We start from the raw sequence: 18,381 nt of genomic DNA, 5'->3' as shown, positions 1-18,381 counted from the left end.
GTATCCGGGGTTGCTGTGGCTCGAGGGTCTCCGGAACCGGGGGCTTACGGCCACTCGAAAATAAAAGGGGGACTATTTACAGGGGGTTTAGTGTTCGTGATGCCACCCGTGGTTCGTGGGAAGGGGAGTACCGCCGCTGCAGATGGGAGTATTCGGGGGAGATGGAGCGGGGCAGCCAGATGACGTTCCCTCACGGGTAGGGTAGGCCCGGGGGCTCTGGATGGTGGAGGTGTAGGGGAGCGTGGTGCAGGACAGGCGGGGAGATTCAGGGGTATGCAGTGTACTCACTCAGGTCGTGTGGGTGTTGGTGCGACCATTAAGCAGACTCTCACACAGGAGTAAACCAAGTCTCTGGGTGCCGCTGCCACTCAGGGGAGCTCGTCCGGGAATCCGTCCCCGTTGGTATTGCTGATGGTTCTGGACCTGCCTCCATGCACTATGTTTAGATTTTTCTGAGTGACCCCTCAGCCTGGCGGCACAGACTGGTACAGGAGGAGAGAGAGGACCCTGCCTGCAAGGGCTCACAGACTACAGGGAATGGGTGAGGGTATAGTAGGTGAGGACAGAGCTGGTTGCGCAGTGGTGTACTGGTCTGAGGGTTATTGTAGGTTATAGATTTGTTGGAAGATGTGGGTCTTCAGGTTCCTTTTGAAGCTTTCCACGGTAGGCGAGAGTCTGTTATGCTGGGGTAGAGCATTCCCGAGTATGGGGGAGGCATGGGAGAAATCTTGTAGGCGATTGTGGGAACAGGAGATAAGAGAGGAGTAGAGAAGGAGATCTTGTGAGGATTTGAGGTTGTGTGCAGGTAGGTACCGGGAGACTAGGTCACAGATGTATAGAGGAGACAGGTTGTGGATGGCTTTGTATGTCATGGTTAGTGTTTTGAACTGGAGTCTTTGGGCAATAGTAAGCCACTTAAGGGATTGGCACAGTTGCGAGGCCAGGGAATAGAAAGGAGAGAGGTTGATTAATCAGGCCAGAAAGTTTAGAATAGATTGAAGAGGTACAAGAGTGTTAAAAGGAAGGAGAGAGAGCAGGAGGTTGCAGTAATCAAGGCGGGTGATGATTCTAGTGCTTTGCTGATTCTTGGTTAAGGAATGAACAAATTCAGGAGATATTTTTGAGTTGTAATCGGCAGGAGGTGATTGAGGGCTTGGATGTATGGCTTGAAGTCCAGGGTTACTCTGAGACAACGAGCTTGTGAGACTGGGGAATGTGAACAGCCATCAACTTTGATGGATAGGCTTATGGGGGGGTTGAGAAAGGAGGAGGAGGAGGAAATATAATAAATTCAGTTTTGTCCATGTTTAGCGTTAGAAATCATGCATAGAAGAAGGATAAAATAGACAGACATTGTGGGATTTTGGTTAGTAGGGAAGTGAAGTCAGGTCCAGAGAGGTGGATCTGCGTATCATCATCGTAAAGGTAACACTGAAAGCCGTGGGACTCTATGAGCTGTCCAAAACCGAAGGTGTGAATGGAAAAGAGGAGAGGTCCAAGAACAAAACCTTGAGGGACACCGACAGATAGGGGGCGAGATGAGGAAGTGGTGTGAAAGTGGGAGAGGCTGACTGTCCAGTCTGTTAGGTCTGAAGAGAACCAAGATAGCACCAAGTCTGTGATACCCAGACATTAATCCAATGTGTATTTGGGTTCTTGGATCATAATGTTTCCCCAATAATAAGATGTCTGATAACGGTCAGCTCCCTCTGCTCTGATGGTAAAACGATGTGCCTCAATCCTGTGCCATGCTGAGTGTTGGTACCCGATATACCACCAGATGATGACCTAGGAGGCACTGTCCTCTGTTTTAGAAAGAATACCTATGTAATACAGCATGTTATGGAGAACTAATTCAGGTTTTTCATTAAAATTCACATAGACTCAACGTGCCCCAGTATAAAATAAGAGGGCGCAGTGTGGGCGCATAACTGTCCATGGGCATCATATTATTGATCTGCAATAAGGCGATATGTACTGTAGTGGTTGAAAGTTTGTGACCCCTTCGGAATTTTACATATTTATGCACAAATATGACCAAAAACTACATCACATTTTCACATAACTCCTAAATGTAGATGAAGAAAAACAAATGCATCAAAAATATTAAACTTCTAGAGGAAAATGTAACGACATTCAATGACCCAAAGCACACAAGTCACTCTACTACAAAATGGTTAAAGCAGAGTAAAGCTAAAAGTTTGGAACGGTCACCACAAAGGCCTGACCTGAACCCCTTCTGGCCACAGATCATTTCTGTTTGTTACATTTTCAATTATTTCTCAACTTTTTCCAGAGCCATAACTTTATTTTTTGTTCACATAGATATAGAAGGGCTTGTCTGTTGAGAAAAATGTTGTATTTTTAAAGGAAACTGTTTATTTTAGCACACAGTGTACTGAAAAACGGGGAAAAAGTCCGTAATAAGGAACTCTTATTATATAGTAATTTTCCAAAACCCATAATGTTTTCATTTTTTGGTCGATGGAGTTGTGTGACGACATTTTTGCAGAGAGGCAAAGTATTAGTTGACACTGCTATGAGGTAGATACGACAAATTGGTTGCTTTTTACTGGAAGTGTTTGAGGTGCTGCACGCCTTTTTTTTTTTAAAAAAAGCCACCTGCGGTTCCTCTTATTTTGATACACAGCCAAGATAAGCGCACAGCTGGGGGCTGCAGCCTGTAGCAGTAGGCTTTATCTGCGCTGGGTATCACAATATGGGGGGACCCTACGCCATGTTTTTAATTTTATTTATTTTAACACTACTATGTGGACACAGACAGTGTGTGTAATTCCAACCCATCACAGATGCTGTCACACAGGGTGGAAACGCGGTCTGACTGCAACCAATCAGAGGTGTCGGGACTGACATTGGACGGGGATGGGGGGGGGGAGAAACTGTGAATATTTATAAGAGCTAATGATTGGACCTCCTTTTTTTTTTCATTTTTAAAAATTTCTATCCTTAGCCAGGAGGCCGATCCCGGACCGTAACATGGACTTCCTTGAGAAGTCAGTGTTCAGGGTCCGTGCATGAACACTAGGTATCCGGTACAGACCCTGAATTTTACAGTTCGGGTTCACCCATCACTACTCATAAGTGAAAATTACACAATTTTTTGTCCATCATCTCTCTCTATTATCGGTCCACATGTACGTTTTTACCATTGAGATGTCATTTGTATCTCTCATATGCTTCTCATGGTATCCAGTTTTTTTTCCGTGGACCCATTCACTTGAGAGGGAGACTGTGCTCAGCAAATCAGATCAGAACATATGTATCCATTGTGGACCCAATGGATGTGTTAATATACCAGCTGAAAGTAATGTGTCTGTATTCTGTCCATTTATTAAAGAAAAAAAAAAAAGAAAAACAAGTAGCACATTTAGGTCAGACTTACCAAGTCTTGAGAATTCCCAGCTAATGATCTGCCGTAGACTATGTGTCCATTTCCAGGATTATGTGTGATGATTCATGAGAAACTGAAAAGTAAATATTGGCTAATTAGTGTAACACATCATTACCTAATTACTTATAGTCTATTACCGTACGGTGCAACATTAATGCTGCGGATAGAAAAGCCTTTGTAAATGCTCATTAAAAAGGATGGGTCTCCATACATGAAGCCTCACTGATTTCAGAAAGACACGGTTTAATTCTTCACTTCCAATAGACAATTAATGGAGGTGATAACTTTTCTTAAAGGGAATGTCTCATCCTATGAAATGGGTACAATTGCTAAGTGCTTGTAAAAAATGGAAACGTCACACATTTCCACTGAACATCTTCCCATTCTCAAGAACAGAGGATTTATATTGTACAATTTACTGCTTATTACTTATATTATCGGCCACTTCTGCCGTCTACCATAGGCGGCTGGTCTCCTAGGCAAGGAGTGCGCGCTTACAAGCTCCGTGCTCTAAAGCTCTCATGCACCGCTTTGAAGCTGGCAGGATCTTGGGTACAATGCTAGTATGGTTTTTAAAGTGACTGTTTCTACTACTGTGGGTGACAAAGAAGGGAATTTTGTTTACTTACCGTAAATTCCTTTTCTTCTAGCTCCTATTGGGAGACCCAGACAATCGGGTGTATAGCTTCTGCCTCCGGAGGCCACACAAAGTATTACACTTAAAAGTGTAAACCCCTCCCCTCTGCCTATACACCCTCCCGTGCATCACGGGCTCCTCAGTTTTGGTGCAAAAGCAGGAAGGAGGAAACTTATAAATTGGTCTAAGGTAAATTCAATCCGAAGGATGTTCGGAGAACTGAAAACCATGAACCAAAGAACAATTCAACATGAACAACATGTGTACACAAAAGAACAAACAGCCCGAAGGGAACAGGGGCGGGTGCTGGGTCTCCCAATAGGAGCTAGAAGAAAAGGAATTTACGGTAAGTAAACAAAATTCCCTTCTTCTTTGTCGCTCCATTGGGAGACCCAGACAATTGGGACGTCCAAAAGCAGTCCCTGGGTGGGTAAAAGAATACCTCGATAAAAGAGCCGTAAAACGGCCCCTTCCTACAGGTGGGCAACTGCCGCCTGAAGGACTCGCCTACCTAGGCTGGCATCTGCCGAAGCGTAGGTATGCACCTGATAGTGTTTCGTGAAAGTGTGCAGACTCGACCAGGTAGCCGCCTGACACACCTGCTGAGCCGTAGCCTGGTGCCGCAATGCCCAGGACGCACCCACGGCTCTGGTAGAATGGGCTTTCAGCCCTGAAGGAACCGGAAGCCCAGAAGAACGGTAGGCTTCAAGAATCGGTTCCTTGATCCACCGAGCCAAGGTTGACTTGGAAGCCTGCGACCCTTTACGCTGGCCAGCGACAAGGACAAAGAGCGCATCCGAACGGCGCAGGGGCGCCGTACGAGAAATGTAGAGTCTGAGTGCTCTCACAAGATCTAACAAGTGCAAATCCTTTTCACATTGGTGAACTGGATGAGGGCAAAAAGAAGGTAAGGAGATATCCTGATTGAGATGAAAAGGGGATACCACCTTAGGGAGAAATTCTGGAACCGGACGCAGGACCACCTTATCCTGGTGAAACACCAGGAAGGGGGCTTTGCATGACAGTGCAGCTAGCTCAGACACTCTCCGAAGTGATGTGACTGCCACTAGGAAGACCACCTTCTGCGAAAGGCGTAAAAGAGAAACATCCCTCATTGGCTCGAAAGGTGGTTTCTGAAGAGCCGTTAGCACCCTGTTCAGATCCCAGGGTTCTAGCGGACGCTTGTAAGGAGGGACAATGTGGCAAACCCCCTGCAGGAACGTGCGTACCTGCGGAAGCCTGGCTAGACGCTTTTGAAAAAACACGGAGAGCGCCGAGACTTGTCCCTTAAGAGAGCCGAGAGACAAACCCTTTTCCATTCCGGATTGGAGGAAGGACAGAAAAGTGGGCAAGGCAAATGGCCAGGGAGTAAAACCCTGATCAGAGCACCAGGATAGGAAGATCCTCCACGTCCTGTGGTAGATCTTGGCGGACGTTGGTTTCCTGGCCTGTCTCATAGTGGCAATGACCTCTTGAGATAACCCTGAAGACGCTAGGATCCAGGACTCAATGGCCACACAGTCAGGTTGAGGGCCGCAGAATTCAGATGGAAAAATGGCCCTTGAGACAGCAAGTCTGGTCGGTCTGGTAGTGCCCACGGTTGACCCACCGTGAGATGCCACAGATCCGGGTACCACGACCTCCTCGGCCAGTCTGGGGCGATGAGGATGGCGCGGCGGCAGTCGGACCTGATCTTGCGTAACACTCTGGGCAGTAGTGCCAGAGGAGGAAATACATAAGGCAGTCGAAACTGCGACCAATCCTGAACTAATGCGTCTGCCGCCAGAGCTCTGTGATCTTGAGACCGTGCCATGAATGCCGGGACCTTGTTGTTGTGCCGGGACGCCATTAGGTCGACGTCTGGCATTCCCCAGCAGCAACAGATCTCCTGAAACACGTCCGGGTGAAGAGACCATTCCCCTGCGTCCATGCCCTGGCGACTGAGAAAATCTGCTTCCCAGTTTTCTACGCCCGGGATGTGAACTGCGGAGATGGTGGAGGCTGTGGCTTCCACCCACAGCAGAATCCGCCGAACTTCTTGGAAGGCTTGACGACTGCGTGTGCCGCCTTGGTGGTTGATGTACGCCACCGCCGTGGCGTTGTCCGACTGAATTCGGATCTGGCTGCCTTCCAGCCACGGCTGGAACGCCTTTAGGGCTAGATACACTGCCCTTATCTCCAGAACATTGATCTGAAGGGAGGACTGTGTCTGAGTCCAGGTACCCTGAGCCCTGTGGTGGAGGAAGACCGCTCCCCACCCTGACAGACTCGCGTCCGTCGTGACCACAGCCCAGGATGGGGGCAGGAAGGATTTCCCCTTCGACAAAGAAGTGGGAAGAAGCCACCACTGAAGGGAGGCCTTGGCTGCCCGAGAAAGGGAGACGTTCCTGTCGAGGGACGTCGACCTCCTGTCCCATTTGCGGAGAATGTCCCATTGGAGTGGACGCAGATGAAACTGCGCAAATGGAACTGCCTCCATTGCTGCCACCATCTTCCCTAGGAAGTGCATGAGGCGCCTCAAGGGGTGTGACTGGGCTCGAAGGAGAGCTTGCACCCCTGTCTGTAGTGAACGCTGTTTGTCCAGCTGAAGTTTCACTATCGCTGAGAGAGTATGAAACTCCATCCCGAGATATGTAAGTGATTGGGTCGGTGTCAATTTTGACTTTGGGAAGTTGATGATCCACCCGAATCTCTGGGAGAGTCTCCAGAGCAATGTTCAGGCTGTGTTGGCATGCCACCCGGGAGGGGGCCTTGACTATAAGATCGTCTAAGTAAGGGATCACCGAGTGTCCCTGAGAGTGTAGGACTGCTACCACTGTTGCCATGACCTTGGTGAAGACCCGTGGGGCTGTCGCCAGGCCGAAAGGCAGTGCTACGAACTGAAGGTGTTCGTCCCCGATGGCGAAACGCAGGAAGCGCTGATGCTCTGGTGCAATCGGCACGTGGAGATAAGCATCCTTGATGTCGATTGATGCTAGGAAGTCTCCTTGGGACATCGAGGCGATGACGGAGCGGAGAGATTCCATCCGGAACCGCCTGGTTTTCACATGTCTGTTGAGCAGTTTGAGGTCCAGAACGGGACGGAAAGATCCGTCCTTTTTTGGCACCACAAACAAGTTGGAGTAAAAACCATGCCCCCATTCCTGAAGGGGAACAGGGATCACCACTCCTTCTGCTTTCAGAGTGCTCACCGCCTGAAGAAGAGCATCGGCTCGCTCGGGGGGCGGAGATGTTCTGAAGAAACGAGTCGGAGGACGAGAGCTGAGCTCTATCCTGTAACCGTGAGACAGAATGTCTCTCACCCATCGGTCTTGGACATGTGGCACCCAGGCGTCGCAAAAGCGGGACAGCCTGCCACCGACCGAGGATGCGGTTTGGGGAGGCCGAAAGTCATGAGGAGGCCGCTTTGGGAGCGGTTCCTCCGGCGGTCTTTTTAGGACGTGACTTAGACCGCCATGAATCAGAGCTCCTCTGGCCCTTCTGTGGCCTGCCGGACGAGGAGAATTGAGACCTGGCTGAGGGCCGAAAGGACCGAAACCTCGATTGTATCTTCCGTTGTTGAGGTCTGTTTGGTTTGGACTGGGGTAAGGACGAGTCCTTTCCCTTGGATTGTTTAATGATTTCATCCAATTGCTCGCCAAACAGACGGTCGCCAGAAAATGGCAAACCGGTTAAGAACTTCTTGGAAGCAGAGTCTGCCTTCCATTCACGTAGCCACATGGCCCTGCGGACTGCCACTGAATTGGCGGATGCTACCGCCGTACGGCTCGCAGAGTCCAGGACAGCATTCATGGCGTAGGACGCAAAAGCCGACGCCTGAGAGGTTAAAGACACAACCTGTGGAGTAGAGGCACGTGTGACTGCATTAATCTCAGCCTGACAAGCTGATATAGCTTGGAGTGCCCAGACGGCTGCAAATGCCGGAGCAAAAGACGCGCCTATAGCTTCATAGATGGATTTCATCAGGAGCTCTATCTGCCTGTCAGTGGCATCCTTGAGCGATGAACCATCTGCCACTGCAACTATGGATCTAGCCGCCAGTCTAGAGACTGGAGGATCCACCTTGGGACACTGAGCCCAACCCTTAACTACGTCAGGGGGGAAGGGGTAACGTGTGTCATTAAGGCGCTTGGTAAAGCGCTTGTCCGGAAAAGCTCGGTGTTTCTGGACTGTATCTCTGAAGTTGGAGTGATCAAGAAACGCACTCCGTGTACGTTTGGGAAACCTAAATTGGAATTTCTCCTGCTGAGAAGCTGACTCCTCAATCGGAGGAGTTGGAGAAGGAAGTTCTAACACCTGATTGATGGACGCTATAAGGTCGTTTACTATGGCGTCCCCTTCAGGTGTATCAAGATTGAGAGCGGCGTCATGATCAGAGTCCTGATCTGCCACCTCCGCTTCATCCTCCAGAGAGTCCTCATGCTGAGACCCTGAGCAGTGTGATGAAGTCGAGGGAAGCTCCCAGCGAGCCCGCTTAGCCGGTCTGGGACTGCGGTCCGTGTCGGAGTCCTCACCGTGGGACCTATGAGTCGCCCCAGGAGCACTTTGCTGCGCCGACCGAGGGGGGTCTGAGGGCAATGATTCAACAGTGCCCGGGGCCTGTGTTACCGGTCTGGACTGCAAAGCTTCTAGTATCTTAGCAGACCATCTATCCATAGACTGAGCCATGGATTGAGAAATTGACTCAGAAAGTTTGTCAGCCAACACTGCAAACTCTGTCCCTGCCACCTGTACAGTGGCAGCCGGTGTTTCTACCTGGGCCGAGGGTCCCACTGGTGGCTGAGGCTCCGGCTGAGTGAGTGTCACAGGGGCCGAGCATTGCACACAATGAGGGTAGGTGGAACCTGCAGGTAGCATAGCCGCACAAGAGGTACAGGTTGCAAAATAAGCCTGTGCCTTGGCACCCTTGCTTTTTGCGGACGACATGCTGTTGTCTCCTCTTAGAGCAATCAGTGAGGGTATATAGCCAAAAGCAAATAGTGCGGCCGAACAAAGTAAATGTATACAATATAAGTATATAAATATACACTTCGGCACCCAGGGGGGCCAGCACCTAGTAACAGGTGCGGCTTACCGACCGCCCTCAGCGGTTGTGTGACCACCAGATTCCCTGCCTGGGCCTCCCAGAGCTATGGAGCTCGGCTGTTGTCTCCCCTCTGAAGTTCTCCAGCGTCAGAAGTGCTGATAGGAATGGCTGCCAGCGTTCTGAGAAGAGGAGGGAGCCGTGGGCATGCCTCAGGAAGTGCGGGAATCTGGTGTCCCGCAGTGCTTAGTGAGGGGGGAGGAGGATACCTCAGTATGCTCCAGCCCTCACCGCTGACGTCTAGTCTAGCGTCCCGCCCTTACCCCTGACTGGCAGGCCCGGGGGCGGGAGTTTGCGGTACTAGGCCGCAAAAGCCGGGGACTAAATTTATTAGCGCGGCCGGCAAACAAGCGCGGTCGGCGCGGTAGTCCGGCGACACAAAACACCCAGCAGCTGCTGCAGCGTCCGTTACACAGGCGCTCTATGCGCCGTCCCCAAGGGGACACAGAGTACCTCAGAGGAGCAGGGCCTGTCCCTGACGATACCCGGTCTCCTGTCCAGCAGATTCCCCCAGGGGCTGCGGAGTGAGCACGGTCCCAGTGCATGGTGACCGGTTAGGATCCCACTTCACCCAGAGCCCCGAAAGGATGGGGAAGGATAACAGCATGTGGCTCCAGCCTTTGTACCCGCAATGGGTACCTCAACCTTAACAGCACCGCCGACCAGAGTGGGGTGAGAAGGGAGCATGCCGGGGGCCCTGTTATGGGCCCTCTTTTCTTCCATCCGATAAAGTCAGCAGCTGCTGCTGACTAAAATGTGGAGCTTGCGTGCATGTGTGCCTCCTTCAACACAAAGCATAAAAACTGAGGAGCCCGTGATGCACGGGAGGGTGTATAGGCAGAGGGGAGGGGTTTACACTTTTAAGTGTAATACTTTGTGTGGCCTCCGGAGGCAGAAGCTATACACCCGATTGTCTGGGTCTCCCAATGGAGCGACAAAGAAATGTGTATACAAATCAGTAGGATGCAGTGCAGACTTGCCATGGCCAAAACCTCCATGCACTGTTGTGCCCCCTCATTTTGCGGGATCCCCCTCTTCTGATTGGCAGTGCTCACTTCCCAGAGCAAGCTGCTGCCTAAAGTCGCACATGCGCATGCACACTGCCCGGTGCGTTCTCTTCCCTGGCGCCTCCCTGCCGACACCACTCACTGCACCGATACATCCAGAGAAGTAGTGAATGGCATCAGTGGTCAGGAAGGAGAACACGCAAGGTCACTGTGTACACGAGCGGCCAGGCACAGGCAGGGTTACACACGTTGGCTGACTTTAGGGAGAGCTGTCAATCAGAAGTGTGGAAAACCTACAACATACAAAATGATGGGTAAAAGAGTGCACTAAATCCCCCTAATTTGCATATAAATTAAAAGTTACTTCTCGGGCACTGTAATAGTAACATGTACAGGGCTAGTATGAAGTATCAAGTCCCCTACAACACTGTATAGCTCATCTAAAATGTATTTTGGGGGTGACAGACGCCATTTAAATGGAGTCTGTCACCAAGTTTTTGCTCCCCCCATCAGAGAGCAGCATAATGTAGAGACAGAGACCCTGATTCCAGCGATGTGTCACTTACTGAGCTGTTTACTGTCATTTTTATAAAATGAGGGCATCCATCTATACCAAGGCTCTCAAACACGTGGCCTGCGGGCTGCATGCGGCCCCTCAGGTTGCTTCTTGCGGCCCACAGGCACATGCCCCCCTTGACGATCGTGGTCAGTGCAGGGGCTGCAGTCGTCACTGATCACTGCTTTATTTCAGATGAACGTTTTATTAATGCTTAACACTGCGCAGAATCAAGCGATCTCTCCATAACTATTCCAATGCCTGCCGCTGGCCAATCAGAAGCAAGCAGCTGATGCGTATCACGTCACCTGCTTGCCTCCCATTTGCTAGCAGCTGCAATTGGAATAGTGCAGAGAGAGCTTGACTCTGCGCAGCAGCGGCAAAACGTTTATTTGAATTTCATATGAAGCGCTGACAGTGGCCACGATCGTTGAGGGGGGCTCGTGCCTGTGAACCACAAGAAGGAGCAAAGACAACGCCGAAGGAATGGAGGAAAGGTGAGAAGAATGTTTGTGTGTGTGTGTGTGTGTGTGTGTGTGTGTGTGTGCGTGTGCGTGTGTGTGCGTGTGCGTGTGCGTGCGTGAAGAATGGCACAATAGGTGACCAGGATGGGACATTGCTACAAGAAGAGGATTAGAAAAGAGGACATTACTACTAGGGATGATCGAATACTTTAATTATTCGGCTTCTCGAATATTTCCCGAATACCTCGCCACTATTCGACCATTCGCGAATATTCGATGCGCAATGTAAGTCTATGGGAAACCCGAATAACAACTATTCGGGCTTCCCATAGACTTACATTGTGCATCGAATAGCGGCGAAGTATTCGGAAAATATTCGCGAAGCCGAATAATCGAAGTATTCGATTATCGCTAATTACTACAAGAAGAGGACCTGCATGTGCACATTAGTAAAAGGGGACAATGATGGGCACATTACTACAGGATGGGGCACATTTCTACAGGATGGGGCACATTACTACAGGATGGGGACAAGGAGGGTGCACGTTACTACAGGATGGGTACAATACTAGTGGATGGGAACAAGGATAGGGCACATTAGTAAAAGTGGACAAGGTTGAGCACATTACTACAGGATGTGGACAAAAATGGGTACATTACTTCAAGAGGGGGAACAGGATGAGGGAAACTATTAAAAGATGCTGGCCAAAATTACTATTTGGTGTGAATTGTAAAGCTATATTACTTACAAGAAAGGGATAAAATTTATTTTTTTCTACCATAAAATTTTTTATATATATATATATATATATATATACACAAACATATATATATACATACATATATATATACACACACAGTATATATACATACACACATCTATATATATAATTGCCTTATTCTGTCTGTCTGTCTGTCTGTCTGTCTATCTGTCTGTCTGTCATGCTCCAAAATTGTGTCCTTACGGTGACACAAAGCTGATTGGCCGCTGGGCTCGCCATGGCCCCGCCCCCCCACACGGATTGGCCGCTCGCCCAGGCTCCGCCCCCCCACAGATTGGCCTCTCGCCCCGGCACCCTGCAGGCATTGGCAATTCGGCCCCGCCACGCCCCGCCCCCCTCACGCAATGCACGCTAGCTCTGGCCCCGCCCCCTCCCTCCCCCCGCGCATTCCCCGAACTGACACGGCTGTCACGGAGGTGAGTACTGTACTCCCCCCCCCCACCCTCCACCTCCCCCCCCCCCCCCGCGCATTCCCCGAACTGACACGGCTGTCACGGAGGTGAGTACTGTACTCCCCCCCCACCCTCCACCTCCCCCCCCCCCCGCGCATTCCCCGAACTGACACGGCTGTCACGGAGGTGAGTACTGTACCCCCCCCCCCCCCCCGGCCCCCGCTCGCACGGGAGTGGTGTGGATACGTTGGTAACCAAGCGCATCAAGGTCCTGCTGCCGCGGAAGATCCACACGCACACACATAACAGCACACACTCAAACATACACACACATCAGATCACACTCACCCTCACACACACCTCACACACACCTCACATCGCATCCACACACTCACAGCATCCGGCGATATCGCTTGCTTCTCGGCCTCGATACTGTGCTGTTGTGACCTTCCAGGACCTGACGGAGGATCACATGGCCAGAGGCATGTGGTATCTCCGGATGTTTTGAGTGTGAGCGCGTATGTGCGATATCGTCAGTGTCTGTGTGAGTGGATGCGATCGGGTGTGTGTGAGTGGATGCGATCGGGTGTGTGTGAGTGGATGCGATCGGGTGTGTGTGAGTGGATGCGATCGGGTGTGTGTGAGTGGATGCGATCGGGTGTGTGTGAGTGGATGCGATCGGGTGTGTGAGTGTCGGCAGAGGAGCACGGCGTGCTGGAGGAGGCTGGGAGCAGAGATGCTGATCATGGGGAAGGCTGGGAGGGGGAGGCTGATGCTGGGGGAGACTGGGAGGGGAAGGCTGATGCTGAAGGAGGCTGGGAGGGGGAGGCTGGGAGGAAGGAGGCTGGGAGGAGAGAGGCTGATCCTGGGGAAGGCTGGGAAGGGGAGGCTGATGCTGAGGGTGGCTGGAAGGATAGAGGCTGATGCTGGGGGAGGCTGAAAGGAGAGAGGCTGAGGCTGGGAGGAGAGAGGCTGATGCTGGGGAAGGCTGATGCTGAGGGAGGCTGGGAGGGGAAAGCTGATGCTGGGGAAGGCTGGGAGGACGGAGGCTGGGAGGAGAGAGGCTGATCCTGGGGAAGGCTGGGAGAGGGAGGCTGATGCTGGGGGAGGCTGGAAGAAGAGAGGCTGATGCTGGGGGAGGCTGGAAGAAGAGAGGCTGATGCTGGGGGAGGCTGATGCTGGGGGAGGCTGGGAGGAGAGAGGCTGATGCTGGGGGAGGCTGGGAGGAGAGAGGCTGATGCTGGGGAAGGCTGGGAGGAGAGAGGCTGATGCTGGGGAAGGCTGGGAGGAGAGAGGCTGATGCTGGGGAAGGCTGGGAGGAGAGAGGCTGATGCTGGGGACAGAGAGGAGAGGCTGATGCTGGGAGGAGAGAGGCTGATGCTGGGATGAGAGAGGCTGATGCTGGGATGAGAGAGGCTGATGCTGGGATGAGAGAGGCTGATGCTGGGAGGAGAGAGGCTGATGCTGGGGGAGGCTGGGAGGGGGAGGCTGATGCTGGGGGAGGCTGGGACGAGGGAGGCTGATGCTGGTGGAGGCTGATGCTGGGGGAGGCTGGAAGGAGAGAGGCTGATGCTGGTGGAGGCTGATGCTTGGGGAGGCTGATGCTGGGGGAGACTGGGAGGGGAAGGCTGATGCTGAGGGAGGCTGGGAGGGGGAGGCTGGGAGGAAGGAGGCTGGGAGGAGAGAGGCTGATCCTGGGGAAGGCTGGGAATGGGAGGCTGATGCTGAGGGAGGCTGGAAGGAGAGAGGCTGATGCTGGGGGAGGCTGGAAGGAGAGAGGCTGATGCTGGTGGAGGCTGATGCTTGGGGAGGCTGATGCTGGGGGAGACTGGGAGCGGAAGGCTGATGCTGAGGGAGGCTGGGAGGGGGAGGCTGGGAGGAAGGAGGCTGGGAGGAGAGAGGCTGATCCTGGGGAAGGCTGGGAAGGGGAGGCTGATGCTGAGGGAGGCTAGAAGGAGAGAGGCTGATGCTGGGGGAGGCTGGAAGGAGAGAGGCTGAGGCTGGGAGGAGAGAGGCTGATGCTGGGGAAGGCTGATGCTGAGGGAGGCTGGGAGGGGAAAGCTGATGCTGGGGAAGGCTGGGAGGACGGAGGCTGGGAGGAGAGAGGCTGATCCTGGGGAAGGCTGGGAGAGGGAGGCTGATGCTGGAGGAGGCTGGAAGGAGAGAGGCTGATGCTGGCGGAGGCTGATGCTGGGGGAGGCTGGAAGGAGAGAGTCTGATGCTGGTGGAGGCTGATGCTTGGGGAGGCTGGGAGAGGTAGGCTGAGAGAAGAGAGGCTGATGCTGGGGGAGGCTGATGCTGGGGGAGGCTGATGCTGGGGGAGGCTGATGCTGGGGGAGGGTGGGAGGAGGGAGGCTGGGAGGAGGGAGGCTGATGCTGGGGAAGGCTGGGAGGAGAGAGGCTGATGCTGGGGACAGAGAGGAGAGGCTGATGCTGGGAGGAGAGAGGCTGATGCTGGGAGGAGAGAGGCTGATGCTGGGGGCAGAGAAGCTGATCCTGGGGGCAGAGAGGCTGATGCTGGTGCAGCATGGGGGATGGAGCACGATGGGGGGGTGCGCAGCATCGGGGATGGAGCACGATGGGGAATGCGGAGTATGGCGGATGGAGCACGTTTGGGAGTGCGCAGCATGGCGGATGGAGCACGTTTGGGAGTGCGCAGCATGGCGGATGGAGCACGTTTGGGAGTGCGCAGCATGGGAGATGGAGCACGATGGGGGTGCGCAGCATAGGGGATGGAGCACGATGGGGAGTGCGCTGCATGGGGGATGGAGCACGATGGGGAGTGCGCTGCATGGGGGATGGAGCACGTTTGGGAGTGCGCACCTCCCCCCAACACAAACACACACACACACACACACGCGCGCACTGCACAACACACCATACACCACACACACACACACTGGGAACCACAAACAACTGCCCTACACAGACACCCACACACACAGACAACGCTGCACACACACACAACACCCAACACACAAACACCGCGGCACACACAAATATACGCACATACCGCACAACACACACATTGCACAAAACATACCTCCCCCCAAAACACACCACACACACACAAACCGTGCAACACACACACAACGCTACAGACATACAGCGCTCCACAAACAACGCAACACACGCAACACACATACAACACCGCTCTCACCCCCCGTCACACCCAGACAACACCCAGAACATGTACAGCCCCTACACAAACACTTGGTAACTACACACAACAACATCTATATATATATATATATATATATATATATATATATAACAAAAATCATACATGAACTACACAATACGTAAATTCTAGAATACCCGATGCGTAGAATCGGGCCACCTTCTAGTATATATATATATATATATATATATATATATATATATATATATATATATATATATATATATATATATATATATATGTTAAACAAAACGTGCACTTTTTTATACTAAACAAGCAAAAAATGTTCAAAAAGCAAAAATAATAATGTAATTTTGTCCTGCACAGAATGTGGCCCCCAAATTATTTTTTTTTTATATGTGCGGCCCATATACTCAGCCGAGTTTCAGACCCCTGATCTATACATACTACAGTACTATACTGTATGATCCATGTTGTCAAAAACTTCCTCTCTGTAAGCCCAATCATTTCTTAAGGTTCACCATTTTTAATAACCCACTAAGGTAATGAGATAGATACCGACCCAAATATGTCAACATGAAGCCCACCTGAGAATTGCACACAATCTATAAAGGAAAACATGCATCATGCGTGGTAGCAAATAAGCCAAGCGACTGGATCAGGAGAAATACAATGTCTTCTAGTGACCAATTACCTGAATTCTCGTCATCTGTCCCTTCATCGTCCCACTGACTCACTCTGCTTAGAAGGGGGTTTTGAGATTCAGATACCATTCTCATTGGAAACGAAAGTCCATCCCCAATGCTTAGGAGAGAGAAGAGGTAAGCGGTTATGAATTAGCAGTGCTGTGAAATGTCTGGATTAATTAGGGTTAACAACACAATAAATGAAAGTCGACAAAACTGTAAGATGTACCTTGTAAAAACCGGGATGAACCAGAGCTTTGTCCTCTTCCCAAATACTTGCTCCAGGTTTCTCCGGATGCCCAAGTGGAAGCCATTCTTATCAGAGCCACTGGGAAAAACCGGAGCTGAAAAGGCCTCTACAAAAGAGCAAAAATATATGAAGAAGAAGGGAATTTTGTTACTTACCGTAAATTCCTTTTCTTCTAGCTCTTATTGGGAGACCCAGACGATTGGGTGTATAGCACTGCCTCCGGAGGTCACACAAAGCAATTACACTAAAAAGTGTAAGGCCCCTCCCCTTCTGGCTATACACCCCCAGTGGGATCACTGGCTCACCAGTTTTAGTGCAAAAGCAAGAAGGAGGAAAGCCAATAACTGGTTTAAACAAATTCTCTCCGAGTAACATCGGAGAACTGAAAACCGTTCAACATGAACAACATGTGTACCCGCAAACAAACCAACAATCCCGAAGGACAACAGGGCGGGTGCTGGGTCTCCCAATAAGAGCTAGAAGAAAAGGAATTTACGGTAAGTAACAAAATTCCCTTCTTCTTCGTCGCTCTATTGGGAGACCCAGACGATTGGGACGTCCAAAAGCTGTCCCTGGGTGGGTAAAGAAATACCTCATGTTAGAGCTGCAAGACAGCCCTCCCCTACGGGGAGGCAACTGCCGCCTGCAGGACTCTTCTACCTAGGCTGGCGTCCGCCGAAGCATAGGTATGCACCTGATAATGTTTGGTGAAAGTGTGCAGACTCGACCAGGTAGCTGCCTGGCACACCTGTTGAGCCGTAGCCTGGTGTCGTAATGCCCAGGATGCACCCACGGCTCTGGTAGAATGGGCCTTCAGCCCTGATGGAACTGGAAGCCCAGCAGAACGGTAGGCTTCAAGAATTGGTTCTTTGATCCATCGAGCCAGGGTGGCTTTAGAAGCCTGCGACCCTTTGCGCTTACCAGCGACAAGGACAAAGAGTGCATCCGAACGGCGCAAGGGCGCCGTGCGGGAAATGTAGATTCTGAGTGCTCTCACCAGATCTAACAAATGTAAATCCTTCTCATACCGATGAACTGCATGAGGACAAAAAGAAGGCAAAGAGATATCCTGATTAAGATGAAAAGAGGATACCACCTTCGGGAGAAACTCCTGAATAGGACGCAGCACAACCTTGTCCTGGTGGAAGACCAGGAAGGGAGCCTTGGATGATAGTGCTGCCAGCTCAGACACTCTCCGAAGAGATGTGATCGCTACCAGAAAAGCCACTTTCTGTGATAGTCTAGAAAGTGAAACCTCCTTCAGAGGCTCGAAGGGCGGCTTCTGGAGGGCAACTAGTACCCTGTTCAGATCCCATGGATCTAACGGACGCTTGTACGGGGGTACGATATGGCAAACCCCCTGTAGGAACGTGCGCACCTTAGGAAGGCGTGCCAAACGCCTCTGAAAAAAGACGGATAGCGCCGAGACCTGACCTTTAAGGGAGCCGGAACTGCGACCAATCTTGCACTAGGGCGTCTGCCGCCAGCGCTCTTTGATCGCGAGACCGTGCCATGAAGGTTGGGACCTTGTTGTTGTGCCGTGACGCCATTAGGTCGACGTCCGGCACCCCCCAGCGGCGACAGATTTCCTGAAACACGTCTGGGTGAAGGGACCATTCCCCTGCGTCCCTGCCCTGGCGACTGAGGAAGTCTGCTTCCCAGTTTTCTACGCCGGGGATGTGAACCGCGGATATGGTGGAGGCCGTGGCTTCCACCCACATCAGAATCCGCCGGACTTCCTGGAAGGCTTGCCGACTGCGTGTCCCCCCTTGGTGGTTGATGTATGCCACCGCTGTGGAGTTGTCCGACTGAATTCGGATCTGCCTTCCTTCCAGCCACTGCTGGAAGGCTAGTAGGGCAAGATACACTGCTCTGATTTCCAGAACATTGATCTGAAGGGTGGACTCCTGCTGAGACCACATACCCTGAGCCCTGTGGTGGAGAAAGACTGCTCCCCACCCTGACAGACT

The 18,381-nt window shown here is 51.6% G+C and overlaps 1 protein-coding gene across 1 annotated transcript in view; it reads right to left on the bottom strand.

Annotated features, from left to right (window-relative positions):
• ZDHHC15 (zDHHC palmitoyltransferase 15) overlaps positions 1–18,381 on the bottom strand; it is a 79,971-nt gene that overhangs the window by 3,336 nt on the left and 58,254 nt on the right. The window contains exons 9-11 of the mRNA XM_075323859.1: positions 16,391–16,517; positions 16,170–16,279; positions 3,404–3,485 (exon numbers count right to left, since the gene is read on the bottom strand). Coding sequence (XP_075179974.1) covers positions 3,442–3,485; positions 16,170–16,279; positions 16,391–16,517 — 281 coding nt within the window. The 3' untranslated portion in view covers positions 3,404–3,441. The remainder of the gene's footprint in view (positions 1–3,403; positions 3,486–16,169; positions 16,280–16,390; positions 16,518–18,381) is intronic.

The sequence above is a fragment of the Anomaloglossus baeobatrachus genome, chromosome 9, assembly GCF_048569485.1.
Source record: "Anomaloglossus baeobatrachus isolate aAnoBae1 chromosome 9, aAnoBae1.hap1, whole genome shotgun sequence".
NCBI lineage: Eukaryota > Metazoa > Chordata > Amphibia > Anura > Aromobatidae > Anomaloglossus > Anomaloglossus baeobatrachus.
The sequence above is the reverse complement of the archived record's forward strand: the minus strand, read 5'-3'. Positions and strand labels throughout refer to the sequence as shown.